The sequence below is a fragment of the Phacochoerus africanus genome, chromosome 14 (genome assembly GCF_016906955.1).
Source record: "Phacochoerus africanus isolate WHEZ1 chromosome 14, ROS_Pafr_v1, whole genome shotgun sequence".
In the NCBI taxonomy this organism is placed as follows: Eukaryota; Metazoa; Chordata; class Mammalia; order Artiodactyla; family Suidae; genus Phacochoerus; species Phacochoerus africanus.
Window position 1 is genome coordinate 49,869,991 of NC_062557.1, and position 26,782 is coordinate 49,896,772.

General features: G+C 48.0%; 1 protein-coding gene across 3 annotated transcripts; it reads right to left on the reverse strand.

Moving 5' to 3' along the window:
- Window positions 1-1,326: 1,326 nt before the first annotated feature.
- TEKT1 (tektin 1) lies at window positions 1,327-26,782 on the reverse strand. Of its 3 annotated transcripts, XM_047758541.1 has the most exons (9): window positions 26,717-26,781; window positions 24,345-25,076; window positions 22,217-22,423; window positions 17,758-17,923; window positions 15,582-15,710; window positions 14,883-15,026; window positions 13,952-14,174; window positions 3,126-3,322; window positions 1,327-2,458 (listed from the first exon to the last, which is right to left on the reverse strand). In XM_047758541.1, exons 3-9 carry the CDS (start codon window positions 22,404-22,406, stop codon window positions 2,251-2,253), a joined length of 1,257 nt encoding a protein of 418 aa, XP_047614497.1. In that variant the 5' UTR covers window positions 22,407-22,423; window positions 24,345-25,076; window positions 26,717-26,781; the 3' UTR covers window positions 1,327-2,250. The 3 variants fall into 3 exon arrangements, with proteins under 3 accessions (XP_047614497.1, XP_047614498.1, XP_047614496.1); XM_047758542.1 differs by lacking the exon at window positions 24,345-25,076 and having other exon boundaries at window positions 26,717-26,782; XM_047758540.1 differs by lacking the exon at window positions 26,717-26,781 and having other exon boundaries at window positions 24,345-25,471.

Sequence of the window (26,782 nt, forward strand, 5' to 3'; positions counted from 1 at the left end):
TGGTCACTGGGTTCAGAACGCGGTCAGAGCACCCTCTGTAAGCCGTCGCCACCCCTGCCCTGTTGGTACCAATGCCTCCAGCCTCCTCAGGATCACTCACAGGTCCTCCCGCCAGAGCCACCCACCCCCACAGCTGACACACGGGTCCACTGGTGCCCGCTGAGCCCTGCCCCGCCCTGGGAACCAGAGACGTCCCCCCTCATACCTCCTTAAAACAGGCTGGGACCGGGGGCCCTTTACTGGAATGCTTGTGCCTGGACAACTATCTCCTCCGGCAACAGAAAAACCATCAGGGACTAAAAGTAACTGCATACGGCACAAAGGAGGTTTTCCACAGAAAAGAAAATCATGGACTTGGAGAAGAGACTTGTGGTTGCCAAGGGGGAGGGGGAGGGAGCAGGATGGATGGGGAGCTTGGGGTTAATCGATGCAGACTATTGCCTTTGGAACGGGTTAGCCCTGAGGTCCTGCTGGGTAGCACTGGGAACTCTGTCTAGTCACTTATGATGGAGCATGATGATGGGAGAAAAAAGAATGTACACATGTATGTGTGACTGGGTCGCCACGCTGTGCAGTAGCAAAAAAACTGTATTGGGGAAATAACAATTATGATAACCACACATATGAGTGGGGCATTTAGGAATGATGAAGTACAGAAAGGCCACCAGCCAACGGGCATTTTGAGGTGCCAGGAGCAAAAGCAGGGTCTGGGCAGGACCCCCGTGTAAGGCACCACCCAAGCCCCACCCCCAGCCCAACCCAGGGACCTGGCCCTGTTGTTCCCCCATCGGAGGAACCAGCTCACCCCCCCTGGAGAGCCAGCAAGGGCACCTGTGACTTGTTTTGTTCCCTCCTGCTGCAGCTTGAGTCCCAGTGAAGCCGTGAATTCCTTGTCTGGCCTCTTATCAATTTCTATAAACCAAAGAGTCCAAGGACCTGAATTGGTAACACCATGACCCCAGAAAACGGCTGCCTGGCTCACCCGCTCCTCAACCCCTCCCACCAGGATTGACTTCCTAAGAGCTGGACAGCCCTCAGGCCCTATCCTTCCTCATTTTTTTTTTTTTTTAACTGCTGGACTGCAGCATATGGAAGTTCCTGGGATGGGGGTCGAATCAGAGCTGCTGCTGCAGCCCACGCTGACCCTTACAGCAATGAGGGCTCCTTAACCCACTGATTGAGGCCAGGGATCCAACCTGTATCCTTACAGAAATATCGCTGGGTCCTTACCCATGGAGCCACAGCGGGAACTCCCCTTCCTATTCATTTTGTTAAAGGCCTTTGGCTCTTTAGTCAATAGAAATTGATAAAAGGCCACACAAGATATCCAGGCAAGGCTTTATTGGGACCTGACCAGCAGCAGGAGTGAAAACAAGTAACAGGTGCCTTTGCTCACTCCCCACAGGGGCACCAGCTGGTTCCTTAAATGAGGATGAGAACCGGGGCAGGTTCATAGGTTGGGCCAGAGGGGCGGCCTAGGCGGCCTGCCCACCCCCTTGGTGGTGTGCTGTTTGGGGATCACGCACAGTACCCTGTTTTTGCTCCTGGCACCTCAGACGTGGCACTTGGTTTGTGGCCTTTCTGTATTGTATCATTCATAATTGCCGCGACTCTGCCTACGTGCTGTTATTTTTAGCCCCTTATAGCTTCACTGTTTTCAGTTGCTTAAGGAAACCTTTGCCGAGGAGCAGGCATTCTGGTAAAGGGCCCCGGGTCGCAGCCTACTTGTTTCAGCCGCGAGAACGGGGCCCAGAGAGACGCCTGCAGGTGCTGGGAAGACTTCAGGGGACTCCCGACCCAGGGCGGCTTCTCTCTCTTCTAAGTTCCCTATGACCTGAACCTGCTTCCCGCGGACCGGCCGGGGTCTAAAGCAGCCACCGCTGCGCTGTTTTCCAGGGAAGGGAATCTTGGGACCAGGAGAGGCGTTCGCACGCCCTCTTGTGGGTAAGGTGGGCGTTGGTCCCGCCCAACTCCCGAATGGAAATGAATCGAAGGAAAAAGTCTTGGGCCCCTCCCCCAGGCCTGAAGTCCCGTGATACAAGACTGGCCTGTGCTAATTCATGGGGTTACCTGTTCAACGGCCACTGCAGCAGCAGCAGCAGCAGCAGCAGCAGCAGGATAGAGCCTTGCACCCACAGCTCGGGCTTGGGAACCCCCGCCCAGAGTTTCTGGCGGGAACCTGAAAGGAGAGTTCTGCGCTCCTGGTTCAGGACGCGGTTTAATGGGAATGGCTTGGTGGGCATCCTGCTTTCAGCAGACAGCGTCGGGCCGGAGCCCCCCGGCCCACTGCCCGCGGTCGTCCCCGGCGCGCGGAGGGATGGACCGCCGCATGTGGACGCACAGCACTTCGTCGATGTAGATGCTGTTCTCCTTGACCTGGATGTCCTCCTGCAGGGCGAGCTGCCTGCGATTCAGGCCTTTCAGCTCTGCTTGAGCCTGCGCCAGCGTTTCCTTTAACCTACGAGAACAGGAAGAACATAAGGGAACACAAGGGAATTAGTAACTTATCGCTCTTTCTGTACTCCATGCAGAACCCAAACTGCTGTGTCTTCGCCCTCGTTCTCTTAAGACAGAGATTTCAAATTGGTGGCTGCGAGCCAGATTCACAAGGCAGATCCAGCCATGAACTGCACAGGCTTAAAACTGTAGATTTTAACCTAAACCTCGGGATGTGAACTTTAGAAAAATTTAAACCCTGGGATCCAGTCCCTGCAGGGCAGCGATTGGCTGGAGGTAGGAGGGACTGCTCTTTAGAAAGGAACCCCTCAAACATCACAGATGCACAGGTCCTTGTGCCTAGCCGGCTTGGCCCATGTTGACACTGCTGAGCCTGGCTCACAATCTGGGTTTTTTTTTTTTGGTCTTTTTAGGGCCGCACCCCCCAGGCTAGGGGTCTAATCAGAGCTGTTGCTACCGGCCTATGCTACAGCCACAGCAACGCCAGATCCGAGCCTCGTCTGCGACCTCCACCACAGCTCATGGCAATGCTGGATCCTTAACCCACTGAGGGAGGCCAGGAATTGAACCTGTAACCTCGTGGTTCCTAGTCAGATTCGTTTCCGCTGCGCCATGATGAGAACTCCACAATCGGGGTTCAAATGGAGCCCCAGCAGCCCTCTGCCTACCTTGCAACGTTGTAAGCGATCTCATCAACCTCCTTGATGAGCCTATACTGTGCCACATCGCGACACAGCTCCACGTTGGGCCGATGGGTCCTGGTCTCCAGGCGAGTGTGAGCCACCTTGGCAGGCCCCTCTTGATCAAGGATGGCTTTTTCAAGAACAGTCATGTTCTTTTCCTGGGAGGCAATCTCTTCCATGACCTTACAGAAGGGACGAGGGGATGAGAGTGGGTGAGGCCAGGCTGTGTTCCTCAAAAACGCAACAGCAGACACTCAGGAAGTTAGGAAGAGCGGACCTCAACTTCTGACCCAGGCAGGGCCCCAGAACGGGTCTGATCTCCCCTCCCTACAGCCGTGATTGCTGGTGGGCAAAGTGCCTCCCCCAACCTTGGAACTTCACATGTGGAAGAAACACGAGGGGCCATGGTTGCCTCATTTCCTCCCCAAATATGTGGATTCCCTGGAGAAGCCCCTCAGCAAAGGCTGGAAGCAGCCCATTTGTCTTGGTGCAAAGTCCCTTTGAAAGCTGCCTATTTTCTCATCAATCCACCCATTTGTACCAGACCTGCCCCCTAAAAGCCTGAAGAAAGAGGGGAAAGTTTATGGAGTTCCCTGATGGCTCAGCAGGTTAAGAATCTGGCATGGCTCTGGTGACTGCTGCAGTGTGGGTTTGATCCCTGGCCCGAGAACTTCCGCATGTGAGCAGTTTAATCTGAATTTTGTAGGTCTCTTTGGTGGCTTTGTGCAAAGAAAAGATTCCTTAGAAGTTACTCTGGTCATATTTAACTAGTTGAAAATTTTATTTCATCATTACACTTTTTTTTTTAATGTTGCACCATGGGAATTTCCAAACATAGGTGAAAGCAGATGGTGCAGTGAGCCTTATGGACCCACCATCAATTTAAGCAATGGTCAATACACTGCCAATCTTATTTCATCTATAATGCTTTCTCTGCACCCCTGCCATCAGCTTATTTTAAAGGAAATCTCAGATATTATATCATTTCAGCCTTAAATACTTGAGTATATGTTTCTAAAATATAAGAATTCTTTTTTCTTGTTAATATAACAACAATATTTTTTTACACACAAAAACAGAAGAATTTCTTTTTTTTGGTCTTTTTTTTTGCTTTTTAGGGCCACACTTGCAGCATATGGAGGTTTCCAGGCTAGGGGTTAAATCAGAGCTGTAGCCACCGGCCTACACCAGAGCCACAGCAACACCAGATCCGAGCCACGTCTGCGACCCACACCATAGCTCATGGCAACGCCAGATCCTTAACCCACTGAGCGAGGTCAGGGATCGAACCCGCAACCTCATGGTTCCTAGCCGGATTCGTTAACCACTGAGCCACAACGGGAACTCCATATGTTAATATTTTAAATTGATTTTGATTAATAGTTGCTCCCACCAAACTTAGTTAAAATCCTTTGAACATTTGTTTAAAACAAAATTTAGAATTTGATATATAACTTTTACAAATACTTGAATTGTCCTAAGGCCTTCTGGAGGTTTTTTTTTGGGGGGGGGGGTGGCTGCATCTGCAGCATAGGGAAGTTCCTAGCCTAGGGGTCAAATTGGAGCTGTAGCTGCTGGCCCACACCACAGCCACAGCAACTTGGGATCCAAGCTGCATCTGCGACTTACACCAAAGCTCACAGCAATACTGGATCCTTAACCCACTGAGCGAGGCCAGGGATCGAACCCAGGTCCTCAGGGATACTAGTTGGGTTCATGACCACTGAGCCATGACAGGAACTTCTGGAGTTCTTTAAAATATCTTGTCAATCTAGTAAACTAGTAGAAATGATTAATCTTAGGTTCTGAAATGTTTTAACACTAAAACTTGTTTCTTTTTTGGCCATGCTGTGGCATGTGGAAGTTTCTGGGCCAGGGATAAAACTTATGTCACAGCAGTGGCCTGAGCCACAACAGTGGCAATGCCAGAACCTTAACCTGCTAGGCCACCAGGGAACTCCTAACACTAACTTCAAACTCAAAATTTCAGCTTAATATGATAAGGCTAAGTTAATTCTTTTTTTTTTTTTTTGGTCTTTGTCTTTTTAGGGCCACACCTGCAGCACATGCAGGTTCCCAGGCTAGGGGTCTAATCGGAGCTACAGCTGCCGGCCTACACCACAGCCATAGCAACACCAGATCCGAGCTGCACCTGTGACCTACACCACAGCTCACGGCAACACTGGATCCTTAACCCACTGAGCGAGGCCAGGGATCAACTCTGCAACCTCATGGTTCCTAGTCGGCTTCATTTCCACCGTGCCATGACAGAACTCCTAATTCTTTAATTAAATATATTTAAGTTATAATTTAAAAAAATCAGATCATATTTTAAGTATTTTACAAATACTTTAAAATACCCAAAATAAACAGACTCTTTAAAACAAAATGACTGACACTATGGGTTAGATCAGGAGTCAGTAAACTATGTCCTCTGAGTCGAATCCAGTCTGCTACCTGTTTTTGTACAGACTGTGAAAGAGGAATTTTTTTCTAAATGAATAGACGTTCCTTTTTACGGTAGTTTTAGATTTATAACAAAAGTGAGCATATACCATATTCCCATATACCTTATCTCCCCTCCCACAGTTTCCTCGCATTATTAACAACTCGCATTCATTACCTAAAGTCCACAGTTAATATTGGGATTCACTCTTTGTGGTATACATTTTGCAGGTTTTGACAAATGCATTCAAGTATCTGCCATCAGATTATCATACAGAATAGGTTCCACTGCCCCCCAGATACTCTGTGCTCCTCCTTTTCGTCCCTCATTCCCTCCCTAGTCCCCCTTTGAAGCTCTGACCACCAGTAACCTTTCCACTCTCGCCATAGTGTTGCCGTTTCAAGAATGTCATATAGTTGGAATCAATCAGTATGAGTCATACAGTACGAATTTCTGATTGGCCTCTTTCATGAGTAATATGCATGTAAATTTCCTCCCTGTCTTTGTGTGGCTTGATTGCTCCTTTTTATCATCGAATAATATTCCGTTGTATGGTTAGAGCGGTTTGGATAAACTTTATCTATTGAAGGAGAACTTGGTTGCTTCCAAGTTTCGGCGATTATGAAGAAAGCTGCCATAAACATTCACGTGCAGATTTTTGTGTGGACATACATTTTCAGCACATTTGGGTAAATACCAAGGAGGGAGATTGCTGAATTATATGTTTAGTTTTGTAAGAAACTGTCAGACTGTCTTCCAAAGTGGCTGTACCATTTTGCTTTTCCCACCAGCAATGACAGTTCCCTGCCAGCATTTGATGTGTCAATGTCTTAGATTTTCTTTCTTTTTTTTTTTTTTTTTTGCTTTTTAGGGCCGAACCCAAGGTATAGGGAAGTTGCCGGGCTGGGGATCGAATCAGAGCTACAACCGCTGGCCTATGTCACAGCCACAGCCACTGGGGATCTGAGCTGAGTCTGCAGCCTACACCACAGCTCACAGCAACGCCAGATCTTTAACCCGCTGAGTGAGGCCAGGGATCGAATCTGCATCCTCATGGATCCTAGTCGGGATCGTTAACCACTGAGCCACAAAGGGAACTCCCTGTTTTAGATTATCTATAGGTATGTGGTGGTATCTTGTTTTAATTTCAGTCCCTAATGAGGTATGATGTTCAGCATCTTTTCATATGCTTCATTGCCATATGCTTCTTTGGTGAGGTGTCTGTTCAGATCTTTTACCCAGGTTTTTTTTTTTTTTTTGGCTGCTCCCTTGGCATATGGAGGTTTCTGGGCCAGGGATCAAATCCGAGCCTCAGAAGCAATGCCAGCTGCTACACTGACAACCCAGATCCCTAATCCGCCTCCACACAGTGGGAACTCTCACTTTTGCCTTTTTTTTTTTTTGCTTTTTGGGGCCACACCCATGGCATATGGAGGTCTCCAGGCTAGAGCTCTAATCGGAGCTACAGCTGTTGGCCTACGCCACAGCCACATCAGATCCGAGCCGCATCTGCAAACTACACCACTGCTCATGGCAATGCCAGATCCTTTAACCCACTGAGCGAGGCCAGGGATCGAACATGCAACCTGATGGTTCATAGTTGGATTCGTTTCTGCTGAGCCACGATGGGAACTCCTGGCCTATTTTATAAGTGGGCTGTTTGTTTTCTGACTGTTGAGTTTTGAGGGTTCTTTGTATATTTTGAGTAACGGTCCTTTATCAAATATTTCTCTTTACATTCTCTTAAAAGAGAGGTTTTTGCATTTTTAAATGGTTGGAAAAAAGATCGAAAGAAGAATAACATGTTGTATCTTGTAAAATTATATCGACTTCACATTTTTAGGGTCTATTACTAAAGTTTTCTTGGAACACAGCCGTGTTCATTCATTTACACATGTCTGCTTTTGGAACTGCAAGGGCAGAGTTGGGACGTTGTAGCGGACAGTGTGTGTTCCGCTCTCATTGCTTTGCACTGCTGTCCAGAGCAAGGCCGGTCCGAGTGACATGGTCATAACTTGACAGCTTTCCGAGTGTTTATGTGTCACCATGTGGTGGCATCTTGTTTTATTTTTTATTGCCAATGCATGCCCATCATGTCAAGACAAGAAGAGTGGGCTTCGTGTGTTGTAGTTGTCAGGCACAGCGAAGTTTCGGTTTTGTTCATCTCTTGGGTAGCAAAGCACTGCGTTTATGGTGCCACGACCCCGTGGTTGTGCCGAAGGAGACAGCAGGACCGGACTAAGCATTCACCACAAGGCTCCCAACTCACCAGGGAGCGACGGCCAGAGACATTAGAAACTTAGGATCTCATCCCCGCAGAACTTCTTCACAAAAATGAAAATGAGGCTGTCATCAAAATAAGGTTCCAAGTGGCTCATGGGTTTTCCAAGGAAGGAACACCAGTTACTCGACGGTGACTTAATGAAATTGTGATTGATTTGCAGCAGCTGAGGAAGGGGCTCCAGAGAATAGAAATTCTTTTCAGACTATTGGTCTTTCTGCCAGAAGAGCTACTTGAGGAGTGAAGGACCTTCGGAGGAACATCGAGAGTCAGTTAAAAGCACGCAAACCAAAGCGCACGACGTTGGATGGTTTCCTAGGCTCTTCCTGAACTGGGGGTTCCGCTACTGTTCAAACACTGTTCAGGGTTGTTCATTCAAGGTCAAGGCGGGGTTGGAAGTGATGAAAGAATGAGCCTCTATGAATGGGTGCGTGAAAGAATACAGGCAAAGATATTTTCAAAACATTGAGAAGCAAGCACAAGTTCAATACAACCTGAAGTGGAACCTGCTGAGAAGAGAGAGAGCTGATGATGGTACCTCTCTGTGTTGAGCACAAGAAGGCGTAGCTGAACATATTTAGAGCCTGTGGAAACGTAAGCTATTTAAATACTGCCTGTGGTTGGCTATTGATTATGTTGCACATCAGGAAGGGCTTTGCAGAAAATACTTGGATCCGTCATGTGGTATTGAACCAGCTGTGTCAATGAACTTCATTAGCTTTCATGGACTTGGCCATCATCGGTTCTGAGAATTTTCGTCAGAGGTAGAAGCTGGTTTTCCCGACTTGCCTGGTACCAAGGTTTAGCAGTGGTGAAACGTTTCTGTGATTTATTTTAGCTCAGGGCCAAGACTGAAATTTTTCTGAACAAGTACAACCACCCTCAACCACTGTTATCAAACACTGAGTGGCTTTGGAAATGAGCTTTTGTTGCACACTGTAAAATAATTCTTAGTGAATCAACCTAAAATCACAGGGCAAGACAGGCCCTTCAAACACTGACTGCGCTAAAGTTATTTCAACCACTAACATGACTTGAGCCACAAGTAATATCAAACTGCTTTATCCTCTTTCTATGCTGCCCAGTTAAGATGTAGAAGCAACCTACATATATACAATGGAATAGTACTCAGCCATAAAGAAGAACAAAACAATGCCATTTGCAGCAAAATGTATGGACCTAGAAACAATCACACTAAGTCCAACAGAGAAAGGCAAATATATGAGATCACTCACATGCGGAATCTAATAAAAATGATTCAGGAGTTCCTGTCGTGGCGCAGTGATTCATGAATCCGACTAGGAACCATGAGGTTGCCATGGTTGCCATGAGGTTCGATCCCTGGCCTTGCTCAGTGGGTTAAGGATCCAGCGTTGCCGTGAGCTGTGGTGTAGGTTGCAGACGAGGCTCGGATCCTGCGTTGCTGTGGCTCTGATGTAGGCCAGTGGCTACAGCTACGATTGGACCCCTAGGATGGGAACCTCCATATGCCACGGGAGCGGCCCAAGAAATGGCAAAAAGACAAACAAAAACCCCAAAGATACCAAAGAACTTATTCAGAAACCAGAAACAGAGGCAAAGTTTTCAAAATCAAACTTATGGTTCCCAAAGGGGAAACACTGTGGGGAGGGAAAAATGAGGAGGTTGGGATCAACACAGATACACTACTGTCAATAAAATAGATACGTAAGAAGGACCTTCTGTATCGCAAAGGAAATCTACGCAATACTGTATAATAACCCGTGTGGGAAAAGCATCTGAAAAGGAATGGGTGGATGTATGTGCATAACTGATTCACTTTGCTGACCTCCTGAAACTAACACGATATTGTAAGTCAACTATACTCCAGTAAGATAGAAAAACACAAAAAACCACCACTAAAACATGAAGCAAGACCTCCATTCCCACATACATTTGCAGAAGTATTTTTCCAAGCTGCAGAAGGGTTTTTTGGAAACTCAAAGCAAATTTCCATTCTTCAAAATCCACTTAACTATGCACTTAAGAGCCTCTAACTACGCTTCCACAGGGAGTGATTAATCTGAAATGTAATGATGTATGACAAGGCAGATATCAGGAGAACAGTCTAACGGGAATCTGTGGATGCCTTCCAAGCGAAAGTGTGTTCAATTAAAATTGTCTGCTCCAAGACGGTTATCTGTACGTGGCAGTACTTATCTGAATGAAGGAACGTTTTCAAAGGTGAAATATATAAAATCTCATTACAGATCAGCATTAGCAGATGAATATTTGCAATAGATTTTTTTTAAATGTATTTTTTTTTTTGCCTTTTTAGGGTTGTAGGTATGGCATATGGAAGTTCTCCAAGCTAGGGGTAGAATTAGAGCTGCAGCTGCCAGCCTACGCCTCAGCCACAGCAACGCCAGATCTGAGCTGTATCTGTTACCTACACCACACGCCAGACCCTTCACCCATTGATTGAGGCCAGGGATGGAACCCATGTCCTCATGGATACCAGTTGGGTTCTGAACCCACTAAGCCACAACGGGAACTCCCCAGTTATTATATTTTTAATTTTTTTTTTGTCTTTTTAGGGCTGCACTTGAGACATATGGAGGTTCCCAGGCTTGGGATCTAATCGGGGGTGTAGGCGTCAGCCTATACCCCAGCCACAGTAACGCAGGATCTGAGCCATGTCTGTGACCAACACCACAGCTCACGGCAATGCTGGATCCTTAACCCACTGAATGAGGCCAGGGATCGAACCCGCACCTTCATGGATGCTGGTCAGATTCGTTTACAGTGAGCCACAATGGGAACTCCCTATTTTTAGTTTTGTCGATGAAGAATGTGTGGAAATTTGTTTTCTCTATTATATTAATACCTATGTACTATCTTTGATTTTGCCTCTTGGTCCACAAAACCTAAACTATTTTACTAACTGACCCTTTATGGAAAAAGTCTGCTGACTCATTAAGGTAATTGAAACCCTTGGTTAGATTATCTTAAACACTGTGGTACTAACTCTAAGTCTTACTGGGGTCAAAATAGGTTTCATTCAATAAGGAAACAATGGTGTTATTGAAATCAAAACGGGGGCTACCCTACCCTTTAATTTGGAGGTGCTCTCCTCAGTTTTCTGCCTCTTGACCACAGAGGCTTCCAGCCAGATGGTGACCAGGTAGAGCCTTTTCTCATGGAGCCTTGGTGGGCGTCTCCGGATGGGGCAGCAAGTCTCGCCTGATCTGTTTTAGTCCATCGTTCCAGCCTGTCCAGATCACTTGGGGTGTTCATTTCAGATGTGGCCTCCAAGGCCTCCGCCAGACGGCTCCCAGCTCCTGCCAGGGTCTCCCCCAGCAGGATGGGGCTTCTCACAGGCCCCTGCAAAGACCAGCTTCTTGCCTCTTCTTAATTTGGTTCCAACCTCTTTCTTTTCAACTGTGCCCATGGCATACGAAGTTTCTGGGCCAGGGACTGAACTAGCACCACAGCAGTGACCTGAGCCACAGCAGTGACAACACCGGATCTTTAACCATTGGCCACCAGGGAACTCTCCATGCCTGGACTTAGTTCTTACTCCACCAGGAAGCCACTTGACTATTCCTTGGCTGTGTTCATCATCATTATTATCATCAACAGCAGCTGCCAATTTTTATTGATTATTATATTGACTATATATAAAAATTATATAAACATATATATATATCTATATATATATATGTGTGTACACATATAAAATGGATATGTGCCAGGCATTGTCCTAAATTTTTTTTTTTTTGGCTTTTTAGGGCTGCACATGTAGCACATGGAAGTTCCCAGGCTAGGGGTCAGATTGGAGCTGGAGCTGTCAGCGTACACCACAGCCACAGCAACATGGGATCCAAGCTGCATCTGGTACCTACACCAAAGCTCATGGCAACGCTGGATCCATAACCCACTGAGTGAGGCCAGGGATTGAACCTGCATCCTCATGGATACTAGTCGGGTTTGTTACTGCGGAGCCACAACAGGAACTTCTAAATTTCTTTTTCTTTTTCTTTTTTTTTTTTATGGCTGCATTCACAGCATGTACACGTTCCCCAGGCCAGGGATTGAATCCCAGCCACAGCTGTGACTTACACCACAGCTGAAGCAACGCTGGATCCTGGGCTGGAAATCAAAACTGCACCTCCACAGCGACCCAAGCCACTGTAGTCAGGTTCTTAACGCACCGTGCCACAGTGGGAACTCCTGTTCTAAATATTTTGTCTGGGTTGTCGAATTTTACCCTTACCAACTCTCGGAGGTGAGGGCTGTTGCTGTCATTATTTATTAAGGAGGGAACTAAGGAACAGTGGATTGGAAATGTTTTAAACTTTCTGTATATTATGATGCTTTGACACCTAAGAAAACCTGTCTGGCTGTGGGGAGGCTGCCCCTCCCTGGGCTCCCTGATTCTTAGAGATGGCAGAGGACCCAGCCCGAGCAGCCTGGGATATGAAGACTCACCAGCCCAGAGACCTCCCTGCCATGTGCCCTTTCAGCTCAGGTGACCATCTTCCTCTTCCTCGAGCATCCCAGGGCCGGGTGCCAGGCAACTGGGGACCATGCCACAGCCCACTGAGGCTAGGCACACAGTAGCAGATCCCAAACGGCTCCCTGGCCTTGCTTTGCCCGCCCCGATGAAACCCCAGGAAAGGCCGTGGCCTGCCCCTTCCCCGCATTCCCACTCTCTGCCTCCTGAGCACCCTGCTGTCTGCCCCGGGTGGCCTGGCCTGGGGAGCCCCGCCTCCTGCCGCTAGGACCTGTGAATATAATACATTTTTAAAAAGGTTGATTGTTTTTTGAAGCAGCTGGATGTGTCAGGTCCCAGACCAGGGATTGAGCCCGGACCACAGTGGTGAAAAGGCCAAGTCCTAACCACTAGACCCTCAGGGAATTTCCAATAAACCTCGTTTTTCCTGAGCCTCCCGCCTCCTCGTGGCTGTGCTTGACTGACCATCTCAAAAGCACACAAAACATTAAGTAGCCTCCCTAAGACCGCACGGCAAGTGCTGAAGTCGCAAGTCAAAGCCGGCCTGTCTGGCTCCGGGCTCTGCACACTCACTCACAGCCTCTTCTCCCTGTCGTCTGGCTGAACATTGCAGTATGACACCCGATGACATCGTGGTTTGCTCTGCTCATCGCAGAGATCTTTTCTGACAGGGGGACTCTGGGTTCACGGAAGGCAAGGTGGGAAGGCCGCGGGGTGGACAAGGCTCTAATCCCAGGCTGCCAGCGGTGCACCCGCCACCTGGGGTCCCTTCTGCCCTCTGTGTCTGTTTCACCATCAGTGAAATGCCATCAGTGGCCACATGGGGTGGCTGTAACTGACCCGATGTTCCCGCTGAGGCACAAGCTCACCTGCTTACGTCCCTCAGCTGGTCTGTGGCAGGACTGGAACTTGGGCCCCCAGATCTTCAGTCCCAGTTCAGCTCTTGTTCTGTTGGACTCTACTCAGTGTCCCTGAGCTTAGCCTGTGGGGTGGGCCTAGAGGCTCAGGATCCAGGGTCCTTGCTGGTGCAGGAGGAGGGCTAGAGCTGGCTTACTGGGCTGATGGTTAGATATTGTGGAATTCCACCAGACCAGTGTTTAATGGGCAACTTGAAACTGACCATAGTAGAAGTATTTATGCTACAGAAATCTGCAACTTCTACAAATCAGGGCCTTCCCCCTCCCAGCCCCCACTGCCCATCCCCCCCCACCCCCCCACCCCAGGAGTCAGTTTACCAGCACTCAGCTGGATAACTGGGAGGGACAGACAATTGGCCAGACCAGGGTGGCAGCTGAGTTTGGAGAAATTGGTTGCATTCAACTCATGGAACTTCTGAGTCATAAAGAATGTCTAAGAATATCTTAGACAGGAGCAGGAACTAGGCCCAGTGTAGGCAGACAGCCTGTGCTCTGCAGCAATGACACAGGAGGCCCGGAGTGGGACCGAGTCCTGCTCCAGGCCCCCTGCACCCAGAGCCTGCTGCTAAGATGGAGCGAGGTGGGGGACTTTACTCCTTAGGTCGCCCAGGGTCACAAGCCCAGAGGCTACGCTAGGTTTCCGGGGTGAAACCTTCTGCACGGGCTGGTCCATGGTCACTCCCGGGAGCTCACCTCGGCCAGATGAGCAGCCAGCTTGTCCCTGGCATCCTTGGTCTCCTTCAGCCCGTTCCTGAACGCGGTGTCCACCACGTCACACTGCCTTCGCAGGTCGCTGGCTGTCTGGGACAAGATGCGGTCCACCAGGGCCTTCAGTGTCATCGAGTTGTTCCTCTGCCTGTCAGCCTTCTCCACGTTGGTGCTGGAGAAGTCCAACCAGTCCTCCAGGCTCACAGAGCTGGAAGACAACCCGTGCATTCAGCCACAGTGCATTTGGGCTGGGCGGGGGGAAGGGGACAAGCTACTGGAAACCAAGCAGCCAAGCCTCCCTCCGCCATCAGAAGCACCTAGAATATTTCCCCAGCTCTAGGCAGAGGGAGCAGTGGCCAGCGGCAATAGCTGTCACTTTGGGGAAACCCACTCACTCTGCAGCACGCGCTGGGCTGGCACCTTCCAGACAGCGTCTCATTTAATCCTTGCAGTGGCTTAGTAAGCTTAGTAACTTTCGTACCCCCATTTGACAGATGAGGAAAACTGAGGCTCAGGAAGATGGAGCGACTTGGTCAAAATCATACAGGTAGGGGCAATTTAAGTATCAAAATAAATCATAATAGTGCCAGATTACAACACACTGAATAAAACAGGAGAACAGGAGTCCATACTGAAAACAAATAAATGCATACACTGCTGGCTTGAAAAGGAATTGCTTTATGCCACACTGGGGGATCTCAGCATAATGCTAATTGGAAGGAAAGTGATACACAAGGTACCAAGGCACCCCTTGGCCCTGTGTCAGGGTTGTCACCACTCAGCGCCAGCCTTTACCCCAAGCCTGTTTCTTCCCAGCTTGCAGCCTATGGTCAGGGGGACGTCCTAGGTCCTGCCACCTGTCCCAGGAGCACTGGGACGTCACACAGCATGGCCGGGCCGGCAGAGACCCACTCACTTCGGTTCAATCCTCACAGCGTTCTCAGAATAGTGGATGTTGGGCGAGTTGTTGTTGAGTGAGAAGCAGATATCGTCAATGGTCAGGGCCGTGAACTTGTCCCTTAGGTCCTTCTCAAGACTGTACTTGGCAGAGCGGTTCAGCCTGAAGGGAGAAGCCAAGCTGGATTTCTCCCTCTGCAAAGCCCCGTGGGCACCTAAGCCCAGGCTCTGGGGAGACCCTGCAAAACGGAGCTAAAGCTGGCCTAGTGCAGGAAGGAGGCCCTTCCTCCCACCTTCCTATTCCTCCAAACACACACACACACACACACACACACACACACACACACACCCCATTAGGTACTTGGTGACAAATGAATGTGTGCAAGCCTGAACTTCAAGTCCTCCCTCCAACTGCGACATTTTCCCATGTCACCACTGTGGCATCCTATTTGCAGGGTCCACCTGGGGAGAACTGGCTCCATTGTCCTCCAGTTTGTACTCCAGCTCCCTCCCGACCCACCACCAGAGGGCGACTGTCACGCACGAGAGGTCGTCCAGGTCTCATCCTGAGTGTTCCCTGGGCCACCTTGTAGGATGGAAAAGAGCTGGTAGGATGTTAAACCCCACTGCTTCTGTGCCGTGGGGCACGGCCTGGGTGGTCGCTGCCTTTTTTAGATACGGTCGGTGGAGACACGAGGGCAGACCCCCGACGGCCTACCTGATCTGCTCGGACGTCTCCTCCAGGGTGCGTGTCAGCAGCGCCGTCACCCCCTGGATGACCTCGGCCTCCTTGATCAGCTCCTGCTCCACTTCATCACGCACCAGGTCGATGCCAATTCGCTTCTCCCTGACCAGGACAAAGATCAGTCATCCCACGAGCGGAGGGAGGCAACTTGAAATTTGCTAACTTTTAAAATTATCTGGACATACAGAGGTTCTGCAGCATATGGAGGTTCCCAGGCTAGGGGTGGTATCAGAGCTGTAGCCACTGGCCTGCGCCACAGCCACAGGAACGCAGGATCCCAGCCGGGTCTGCAACCTACACCACAGCTCACGGCAATGCCGGATCCTTAAACTGCTGATCATGGCCAGGGATCGAACCTGCGTCCTCATGGATATCAGATTTGTCTCTGCTGAGCCACGAGCTGAGCTCTTCATATGAATATTCATTCTCACATAACCTTTCAAGTACAGGTGAGCAAAGGGAGTTTCACAGAGGTTAACTCACCCCATGTCCCAGAATTGGGCATTACACTCACTTTTAACCGCTTACTCCCAAAATTGATCCGTCACTGCTGTATATTTGTTCTTTTCCATCTGCTCACGTGACAGTGTGGAAGGCTCCACCCCTCTCCTGCTGTGTGGCCTCAGGCTCACTGAATAACTTATCTGTGCCTTGGTTTCCTCTTCTGTGAATTGGGGGTAACTATTAGTACGTCCCTGGCTTGTGGCAAGGAACGAAAGCAGCCAGCAGAGGACCTGGCACAGAACAGCACGTGCTCAGTCCACTCAGCAACCTCTACATCCTAGTCACCCTTAGGTGCAGGCTCCAGCCAACCGATGTTGGCCTCTTTGATCTGCTACTACTAACCTTTGCTTCACAGACTCTCTCAGCCTGGCTGGGGGATCGTTGCCTGGTTGAGGGTCCCGGCTAAGCTCACTGAGGTGACAGGGCTTTCTGGGAAGGAGGAACAGCGTGGACTGAGCCACGATGCATGTGGGAAACTGCAAGCAGCTCAGTGCCCCTAAGCACACCCACTGCTGGGGTCACGGGGGCCCCACCCGTGAGGAACCTCGTTTTGGAAGGTGTTAGGGCGTAGGGATGTAAGGAAAGGGTTTTAAGCGTGGGAGTGACCTGTGAAGATCTGCCCTGGGGAAAGTTAACTCCGTAGCTAGAATGGGGGTTCTCCTGGGGCGCAGCAGGTTGACGATCCGGCATTGTCACTGCAGTGGCTTGGGTGGCTGCTGTGGTGCGGGTTTGATCCCTGGCCTGGGAACTTCCATATGCTTCAGGCCAAAAAAAAAAAAAAAAAAAAGAAAGAGAAAATAACCAGAATGGAGGATGCTTTTGAACAGAGGGGGCTATGCTGGCAGCAGGGGGCTCCGGCAAGGGCTGCGATGGGGATCAGGTCTGGAAATCAGCATCACCCCAGAGCAGAGAGGATGACCCTACTCATGGGACTACCAGGAGGCATGTCTGTAGACACAAGGAATGTTTGTAGAGTGCTCTCTGGTTTGCAAAGTGCTTCCACGTGGCTCTGTAGAGGGAGCAGTCTTGTTGTCCTCTAGTAACTCTATCTGCTCTACCTGCGCCAAAGAAAGACTCCCTTTCCCCAGTTTGCATTGGTGTGGCCGTGTGACTAAGCTCTGGTCAATGGAGTGCAGGTTGAAATGGGGGATACCAAACCGTAATTACTCCTACTTGCTGGAATGTAGACATAAGGGCTGGAGCTCCAGCTGCCGTCTTGAATCATGGGATAACCTTGGGAGTCAAAGCCACGCACATGGACCAAACGAGACAGAAAAGGCCTGCAAGCCTGACACTGGTCCACCATGCCAACCCTGACCTATCTCCAGATTCCTTAAATGTGAGAGAGAAGGAAACGAACTGGGTTAAGTCCAAGGTTATTCTGCTCATTTTTCTGATGACCCGCAGCCAAACCTAGTCCTAACTGACACTTCAGTTGGTCAAGGGCAGAACTGAGACGTGACTTCAATCCACGGCTCCTTCTGCTGCCCCGCACCAGGAGCCCCCTGAGAGAATTTCAGGCTCTAAAAGAACACATGCCCATTTGCCTCCTTCTAAGCCACCACCTGTAAGAGTCAGCTTCTACTACCCAGCGGTTCATTTCTCATGACAGGTGATTCGTTAGAGAGCATTCACTGCCTCCTACCTGTATTCCAGACACTTCTCAGTGATGTGCAGCGGCTCTTTAAGGCTCTCAAGCGCTTTCTCCAGTCTGGTCTGATAGATGAGCAGGTCTTCGGTTGCGGACACCAGCTGCTCGAGTTTGTCATCTAACTCCTTCTTCCAGAACCTGACTTCCTCAAGCCTCTGTTCTGAACCACACAGAGAAGTTACACCAGGGTGAATCTAATTCCCGGGCAACCAACTCTTGGATTGGAAACTTGAAGACTATTGTAAAACTACCTGAGATATTTTCTTTTCTTCTTAGAGCAGCGCTCCTTGAGGCCTTTTAATGTCTTTGTAAGTGTTTATGGGGGGGGGGGGGGGCAGGGAGAGAGGGGAGGAGGGGAGGAAAGAAGGAAAGAAAGATTTCTTCTTACATGCAACATCAAATTCATCCGAATATCATTCTACACTCCGACTTCAATTCTTCAATTGCCCACTGTTTTTAATAACTTTTATTCTATCAGAATATGAATGTATATATATTTGAAAAGCCAAATAGTATCACAAGTCAAAGAACGCTGACATTTACAAGCGACGATTGAAACTAAGAGAAAGACATGGATCAGAATCTCCCTGTAAAGCCTTCAGAGAGAGCGTAGCCCTGCGACACCTCTGTGCCCCATCCCAGTCCTTCAGCCTGTCCTGCTGGTTCTGTCTCCAAAATACGATTCGAATCTGCCCCATTTCTCCCTATTTACTGACATTGTCTTAGTCCAAGATAACAATTTGGAATAATTTCACTTACTTGCCTTTTTAACCTGAATTCTATCTTCCTCGTGCACTAGATTTCCTCACTTGTTAGGTGTCTGTCAAGTTTTTTACCCATTTTTTGTATTGAGTTTTCTGCGTTTTTCGTCTTTATTTTTAAAAGTTCTTTATATATAAATCTGGATGCAAATCCTTTGTCAGGTATGTATGTTATGACTATTCTCTCCTATTTTGTGGTTTGTTTTTTCAGTTTCTTTTTTTTTGCTTTTTAGGGCCGCACCTGTGGTATATGTAAGTGCCCAGGCTAGGGGTTGAATAGGAGCTACAGCTGCCAGCCTACACCACAGCCATAGCAACGTGGGATTCAAGCTGCATCTGCAACCTACACCATAGCTCACGGAAATGCCAGATCCTTAATGCGTGGAGTGAGACCAGGGATTGAACCCGCCACTTCATGGTTCCTAGTCGGATTCGTTACTGCTGAGCCATGATGGGAAGTCCTGCTTTTTCAGTTTCTTAATGAAGTCTTTTTTTTTTTCTGTCTTTTTGCCATTTTTTAGGGCCACTCCCGCGGCATATGGCGGTTCCCAGGCTAGGGGTCTAATCAGAGCTGTAGCCGCCGGCCTATGCCAGAGCCACAGCAAGCAGGATCCGAGCCGAGTCTGCAACCTACACCACAGCTCATGGCAACACCGGATCCTTAACCCACTGAGTGAGGCGAGAGATCGAACCTGCAACCTCATGGTTCCTAGTCAGATTCATTAACCACTGAGCCACGATGGGAGCTCCAATGAAGTCTTTTGAATAAACAAAGGTTCTTTGTTTTATTCTATTATTATTTTTTGGCCATGCCTGTAGCATGTGGAAGTTCCTGGACCAGGGATCAAACTCATGCCACAGCAGCAACCTGAGCCTCTGCAGTGGCAAGGCTGGATCCTTAACCCACTGCACCACAAGGGAACTCCAAAGATTCTTCATTTTAATACAGTCCAATGTATTGTATATGTGTGGGTTTGCTTCTAGACCCTACTATGTTCCATTGATCAATATTGCTCTGTCTCTGACTATACCTCACTGTGTCCCTTATTGTAACTTTACAGTAAGCCTTAAATCCTCAGTGAAAGCCTTCCAGCTTAGTTCTGTTTCAAGAAAGCTATGTCCATTCTTGCCCCTTTGCATTTCTATGCGAATATTAGAAGCAGTTTGCCAATTTCACCACAAAAACTTGCGAGATTTTCATTGACTTTGCATCGAATCTACAGATTAATATGAAGAGAATTGAATCTTTAAAATACTCTCTTCCAATCTATTAGCTGATCTATCCCTGCATTTATTTAGAATTTCTTCAACTTCTTTCAATATCAGTTCATCACTTTCAGTACAGAATTCTTACCTGTCTTTTGTTAGGTTTATTCCTAGATATTTGATGTTTTTTAATGCCACTGCAATGGCTAATTTTATAATGAGTCAATGAATCAATGAAATCAACTCAGACCTTGAAAACTTTCTTCTCATGCCTATTAAAACATGATTAATGTGAAAAATGAATGGTGCATCCTCATTTCAAATACCTACCTATCTACTCAATTATTTAGGACAGGTCTGCTTGGTATAGGCTGGTATCAGGTATAAGGATCAACTTATCAGGAGAAGCCTAACATCTAACTTTGCAGGCCTGAATAAAGCTTTGGTTTATTGGAGGCCAGAAAACTAGCAGCCCTTAGACCAGGTTTTATCTATAGATGTGTTTGTTCTTCCTGCCTAGTGTTATAAATACATCACAATTGGAGCTCCCACTGTGGCTCAGTGGGTTAAGAACCCAACTAGCATCCGTGAAGATGTGGGTTTGATCCCTGGCCTTGCTCAGTGGGTTAAGTATCCAGTGTTGCAGCAAGCTGTGGTGTAGGTCATAGATGTGGCTCGGATCCCACATTGCTGTGGCTGTGGCTTAGGCCTGTGGCTGCAGCTCTGATTCAACCCCTGTCCTGGGAACCTCCATATGCTATAGGTGTGGCCCTAAAAAAAAAAAGAAAGAAAAAGAAAAGAAAAAAAAACACACCACAATTGCCAGCATTTAAAAAGTGGATAATTCTATCTTTCCAAATTTTATTTATTTATTTTTTAACTTTTCAGGGCCGCACCTGTAGCATGTGGAAGTTCCCAGGCTAGGGGTCGAATACAAGCTGCATCTGTGACCTATGCTGCACTTGTGGCAATGCTGGATTTTTAACCCGTTGCTCAGGCCAGGGATCTAACCTGCATATTCATGGATACTATTCGGGTTCTTAACCTGCTCAGCCACAATGGGAACTCCCCAGACTTTCTTTTCTTTTCTTTTCTCTTTTCTTTTCTTTTCCTTTCTCTCCCTCTCTTTCTTTTTTTCTTTCTCTTTCTTTCTTTCTCCCTTTCTCTCTCTCTCTTTTTCTTTCTTTTTGGCTTTTTAGGGCTGCACCTGTAGCACATGGAAGTTCTCAGGCTAGAAGTCAAATCAGAGCTACAGCCGCCAGCCTACGCCACAGCTACAGCAATATGGGATCCGAACTGCACCTGCAACCTACACCATAGCTCATGGCAACGCCAGATCCTTAACCCATTGAGAAAGGCCAGGGATCAAACCTGAATCCTCATGGACACTGAGTGTCCAAAGGAAAGGCTCACATTTTCTTTAAAAAAAAGAAAAAATCGGGCAGTTTGGCAATATCAGGCCCATATTCTTTTTGGAAAATAAAGAGGGGTTGAAATCAAGTAGCTGCTCCCTGCTTAGATGGAGACTGCATTCTCCAGGTACCTGTAGTCACCACCACTCCCATTTGCCACAAGGGGGTTTATCCAAACTCCTGTGTTGCCTGCCCAACCCTGACAGACTGTTGGGTTTGTGACCTCTGGCTTATCGTTTTTTTGGCAATTGGAAGGTTTTATGTTTATTCTTGTTTTGCCGATTTCAGCACACCAACTTTTAAATCATGTTTGTAGGAATGGAACTGTCAAGACAGCATTACTCTTTTTTTTTTTTTTTCTGGTCTTTTTGTCTTTTTAGGGCTGCACCCGAGGCATATGGAGGTTCCCAGGCTAGGGGTCTAATCACAGCTGTAGCTGCCAGCCTACACCACAGCCACAGCAATGCCAGATCGGAGCCATATCTGCAACCTACACCACAGCTCACGGCAACGCCGGATCATTAACTCACTGAGCAAGGCGAGGGATCGAACCCGCAACCTCAGAGTTCTTAGTCAGATTTGTTTCCGCTGTGCCACAACGGGAATGCCGGCATTACTCTTTCTTTAAGACTCATCTCAAATATTCCTCTCTAGGAAGTTTTTTCCAACTCTCGAGGGCCTTCCTCACCCCTACTTTTGTACCCTCTCCCCAGCACCTATCCAGTTATTGTCTGCTTAATGATTTTTGTATTTTTCTCCTCATCAATCCAGGAGTCCCTAAAAAACAGAGACTCTGATCATCCTCGTGACAGTCCCTGTGCTCGGTCCATTTCTTAGATGCTCAGCAGATATGTATCAAATCGAAAAAAGAATGAATGACAGGTAGCTGAAAATCAGACTGGGTTATCATGGATCTAACTTAGGGCAGAACCTGGAGAGTACACCTGTTTTTCTCCCTCCTATTTCAAGATACTACACTGCCACTCCTGAACATGAAGTGCAAGTGACAGTGTCACCGTCCGTCCACAGTATCAGCCAAATGTGCTCACAAATAAGCCAAGTGTGTTTTCTTACCTAGTTTCTTGTTCACATCGCTTTGAGATTTTCTTGTGGTCTTTTCGATTTCATCCACAAGCCTCTGACTTTCTGCCACCAGGCGTTCGGAGCGCGACCTTTGGGCCTCTGCTCGGTGGTACTGGTTCTTGTTGGCAATGTGCCACTCTGAGGGCAAGAACTTGGGCGGAGGTTGCAGTAATTTGGCCATTTGAGGTTTCCAATGTCCTGACCAAAAGCAGAATTTTTTTTTTTCAGATTTACAGAAAGCAAGTTTTTTTAAATGTCAGTTGTTATTAAAGTGTGACATGGCATGCCTAAAAGTGCACAAACCATAACCTGTACACAAAATGAGAACCTCTGGACAGCCAGCACCCAGGTTAAGAAACAAGTTTTAGCACTACCTCATGCCTCTTTTCTGGCCACTCCTTTTTTTTTTTTTAGGGCTGTACCTGTGGTATATGGAAGTTCCTGGGCTAGAAATTGAATCTGAGCTGCAGCTGCCATCTACACCACAGCCATAGCAACGCTGGATCTGAGCCCTATCTGTGACCCATGCTGCTGCTTGTACAAATGCTGGATCCTTAACACTCCGAGTGAGGCCAAGGATGGAACCTGTATCCTCCTGGACACTATGTCAGGTTCTTAACCCACTGAGCCACCCTGAGAACTCTCTGGTCACTATTCTTCACCCCTACACCCACACCGTAACCACTATTCCAACTTTTAACGCTATATGTTAGTTTTGGTATTTTTGAACTTAATGTAAATGGAATCACTCTGTGGTCTTTTGTATCTGACTTCTTTTTGTTCAACATTGTAAGAAATTTATCGGCATTATTCATATAGTTATAGCTTGGTTCATTCTCATTACAGTGCAGTATATATTGTATAGTATATATTCTGAATATACCAAAATCGCTCTCTCTTTTCTGTTTATGGATATTTAGGTTTCCAGTTTGGGGCCATCATGAGAAGGCTATCAATATTCTCAGAAGTGTTCTTTGGTGAACACATGCATGTATTTTTTTTTTCCTTTGCTTTTTAGGGCCATGCGCGCAGCATATGGAGATTCCCAGACTGGGGGTCGAATCAGAGCTGCAGCCGCCGGCCACAGCCACAGCAACGCAGGATCAAAACTGTGTCTGCAATCTACACCACAGCTCATGGCAGTGGTGGATCCTTAACCCACTGAGTGAGGCCAGGGATTGAACCTGCGTCCTCATGGATGCTAGTCAGATTTGTTAACTGCTGAGCCACGACGGGAACTCCTTTTTATGATTCATTAGAAGTGCTAGGTCAAAGGGCAGTGCTCAGGTTCATTAGGGATTGCCTATTGAACCTACTCAGCACTTGAAAGAAACAAAACCTTCCCAGAGCAAAGAAAAGGAGAAAACAAGAGGAACACACTGGGAGGCAGCAGGCAACTGCCAGCAGCAATAGAAAGAGGAACTTCTCCCCACTTCATCTGCATCAGCTCTGACTGTGAGGGCTGCCTTCCCCAGATGGGGCTAAAATATGCCTCCACCCACATCCCCACTCAGGAAATCGGGACGCCTGGAGTTCCCGACGTGGAGCAGCAGAAACTAATCTGACAGAGGACCGTGAGGTTGTGGGTTCTATCCCTGGCCTCGCTCAGTGGGTTAGGGAACCTGCGTTGCTGTGGCTGTGGTGTAGGCCGGTGGCTGGGGCTCTGATTAGACCCCTAGCTTGGGAACCTCCATATGCTGTGGGAGCAGCCCTAAAAAGCACAAAAACAAAAACAAAACACCCACAAAAAACAAAAACAAAAATCAGCTCCTGCCCCTAAAGGCTTCTGGACCTTTCTAAAGTTCTTCAAGCATACAAGGATGAAACTGGAGTCAGATCTTGACCGGGCTGCGCCCCAGGCCACCCGGCCACCTCTGACAACTCAGGTTCTCCTAATCCAGCCCTTCCTATGGCCTCTGCTGAGGTTGTCTGAGTGTGGGGCTCAACATTTAACCCAGGATTCTTGGATAAATCTGAGGAGCTCCCAGAAAACTTGAAATTAGAGCTAAATGAGGTCGAAATTAAACCTAAATTCTGGCTGATTCCAGTGGGCACAGACTTTGGGTAGGTCTGAGGGCTACCCTTCACAGTTGGTGGGGTGGAACCAGGGTTTACTTACCTCAGCACCACAAAGTACTACGACAGTTTCAGGATGGGATCTCCTTACCCCAACTGGAGCTCCGGGCTCTTGCAGAACTGGGAGGTAAACAGCTCAGTCTCCATGGCAACAGGCGACACGTCAACAGGGCAAAGGGGGCGGGGTCTGCAGCGAGGCTGTCTTACCGGAAGGCTCTGCGCAGGCGCGAGTTCTGAGTTTCCTCACCCCCACCCTCCCCCGCTGGAGATAGAGGGTTGTTGCCTGGGAGCGCTAGGGCCGGAAGACTCGGGACACCAAACAGGAGACAGCGACCAAACCCCCAAGCTGGGAGTCAGGAACTGCGACTAGCCTTTTCCCTGCTGAGGACTGGGTCACCTCGGACTCCCCAGGTGTACAGCGGGGTTGGGCTGGCCCGGGACCACTAAGCCGCAAACCCGGGGGGAGGGATTCCTGGGGTTCCCGCGGCCGCGAGGGGGTTAAGAGGAGGTAGAAGGAGGTGCTCGTTCTTGCACCCCGGGCCTGCCCCTCAGCGGACCGACGGCCGTCTCCAGCTGCGGGCGGGGACTGGACCCAGAGCTAGTAGTTTCTCCATCTATAAAATGAGTAGATTTTATTTCCCAAACTAAGAGTACGGTGATGGAACATGTTCTTTATGGCTGTAATACTGGTAAAGCACTAATATGTAGAAAATAAAGGGATTATACTGTGGGGGACGTAATGCAGATTGCAGACCTGTGTCCTCCCCTGTAGAGCCTGAAACAGAAAACGGATGTTCAAATCTCGCGCCCAAATGGCAAACTTGCCTTGACATCCTTTACACCAGTCAATCGAAGTCAACCTCTCCTAAAGGGCAACCAATTAGAGGAGGCTTTGCCTCGTGGAGCCCGCCTCCCTAACATATCGCGAGATCTATGTTAGTGTTATGAATATTAAACACACCGCCTGTTCATTGGCCAGCGGAGGAGCTCGTGTTGCATATTCATATTCCTCGCACCTCAGAGCAGCGGCGACTTAAGGAGCAAGGTATCCTTGCCACCACCCACAACCCAGCGGGAGATTCGCGGGTCTTGGCTACACTTGGCTATTCAGGGCTTGGAGTCCGGGTTCCCCACTCGGGGAAGGCGGACCTGGGGGAAGGCGGTCCTGCAGGAACCGCCCGGAGTCCCAGCCCCATTCCAAGGACACCTAAAGAAGGAAAAAAAAAAAAAAAAAAAGAGAGAAAGAAAAGAAAAGAGGTTCCTGTCGTGGCACAGCGGAAACGAATTCGACTAGGAACTATGAGGTTGCAGGTTTGATACCTGGCCTCGTTCAGTGGGTGAAGGATCCGGCATTGCCTTGAGCTGTGGTGTAGGTCGCAGACGCTGCTTGGATCTGGCGTTGCTGTACCTGTGGCTTAGCAGGGGGGCGACTACAGCTCCTATTGGACCCCTGGCCAGGGAACCTCCATGTGCCACGGAACCTCCATATGCCATGGGTGCGGCCCTAAAAAGACCAAAAAAAAAGAGGCGGCGTCCTCATAGAGCGAGCCAACCCTGAATGGCCCTTGTCTTTTCCTTTGGAGGCCCTGACCCTGGGGTTCCCTCACCTCAGTTTAAATAAAGAAGGGGAAATTTCTTGGACCTGTTGGAAATTGGCCAAAGTACATGAAATTTGCAATATTAATTATGATCAAAGGTAACCGTTGTATTTTTCATCCCTATACAAGTTAAATCCCCTGCCCCTACTCCACGGGTTGGAGAGGGATAGAAAAACCTTGAAACTCTCACTGAAGGACATGCTTATAGTTGAGTCCAGCCAAGTGGACTTTCCTCTGCTGGTTCTGACCTCTGAAAGGCCTAACTTGGATGCTTTAGCATCTCTTGACATACTTTAAAAAGAAGAAAATAACTCTCCTTCAACTATTTATTCTGGAGTTTAAGTGTAATTGCAAGTATTTGAAAATATTTGCAAAAGAAAAATCTTAGTTTGCACCAACATAGACCAGCAAAAGAATGAGTCCAATAGAGGACATATGGAACAGCTTATTATTAACGATTACTCAGTGTGTCTGGCATCAGTATATAGGTAGGGAGTAATAGAATGTAAAGCAGATATGCAGCTCAGGGCTTAGAATTTGCCAAACTCAGAAACATGCAACCAAAAGTTACATTCAAAGCAGAAACAGGCAAGGTGCACTGAAGTTTGAAGTGATTTTGAGATTTTTTGTTGTTGTTGTTGGTTAGAATAAAACTATGCTTCCAAAACTTGTCATCCTAGTACCAACTTCTTCATTTTTGACATATCCATTGACATTTACCACTTATAAAATTATTTTGATATTTTTCTTAAAATACGCTCATTTCTACTTGTAGGCATAATTATTTCAAAAGAAGACTTTATACCCACGCACTTACGGTCAGTGAATCTAGGACGGTGGAGGCAAGAACATACAATGGAGAAAAGAGTCTCTTCAATAAGTG

Coding starts and splice junctions, on each gene's coding strand:
- TEKT1 (XM_047758542.1), bottom strand. CDS start 22,406: ATGGCCAAATTACTGCAACCTCCGCCCAAGTTCTTGCCCTCAGAGTGG. Junction 17,924..22,216: donor CGATGTGAACAAGAAACTAG/GTAAGAAAACAC, acceptor TGTGTGGTTCAG/AACAGAGGCTTGAGGAAGTC. Junction 15,711..17,757: donor GAGAAGTGTCTGGAATACAG/GTAGGAGGCAGT, acceptor TGTCCTGGTCAG/GGAGAAGCGAATTGGCATCG.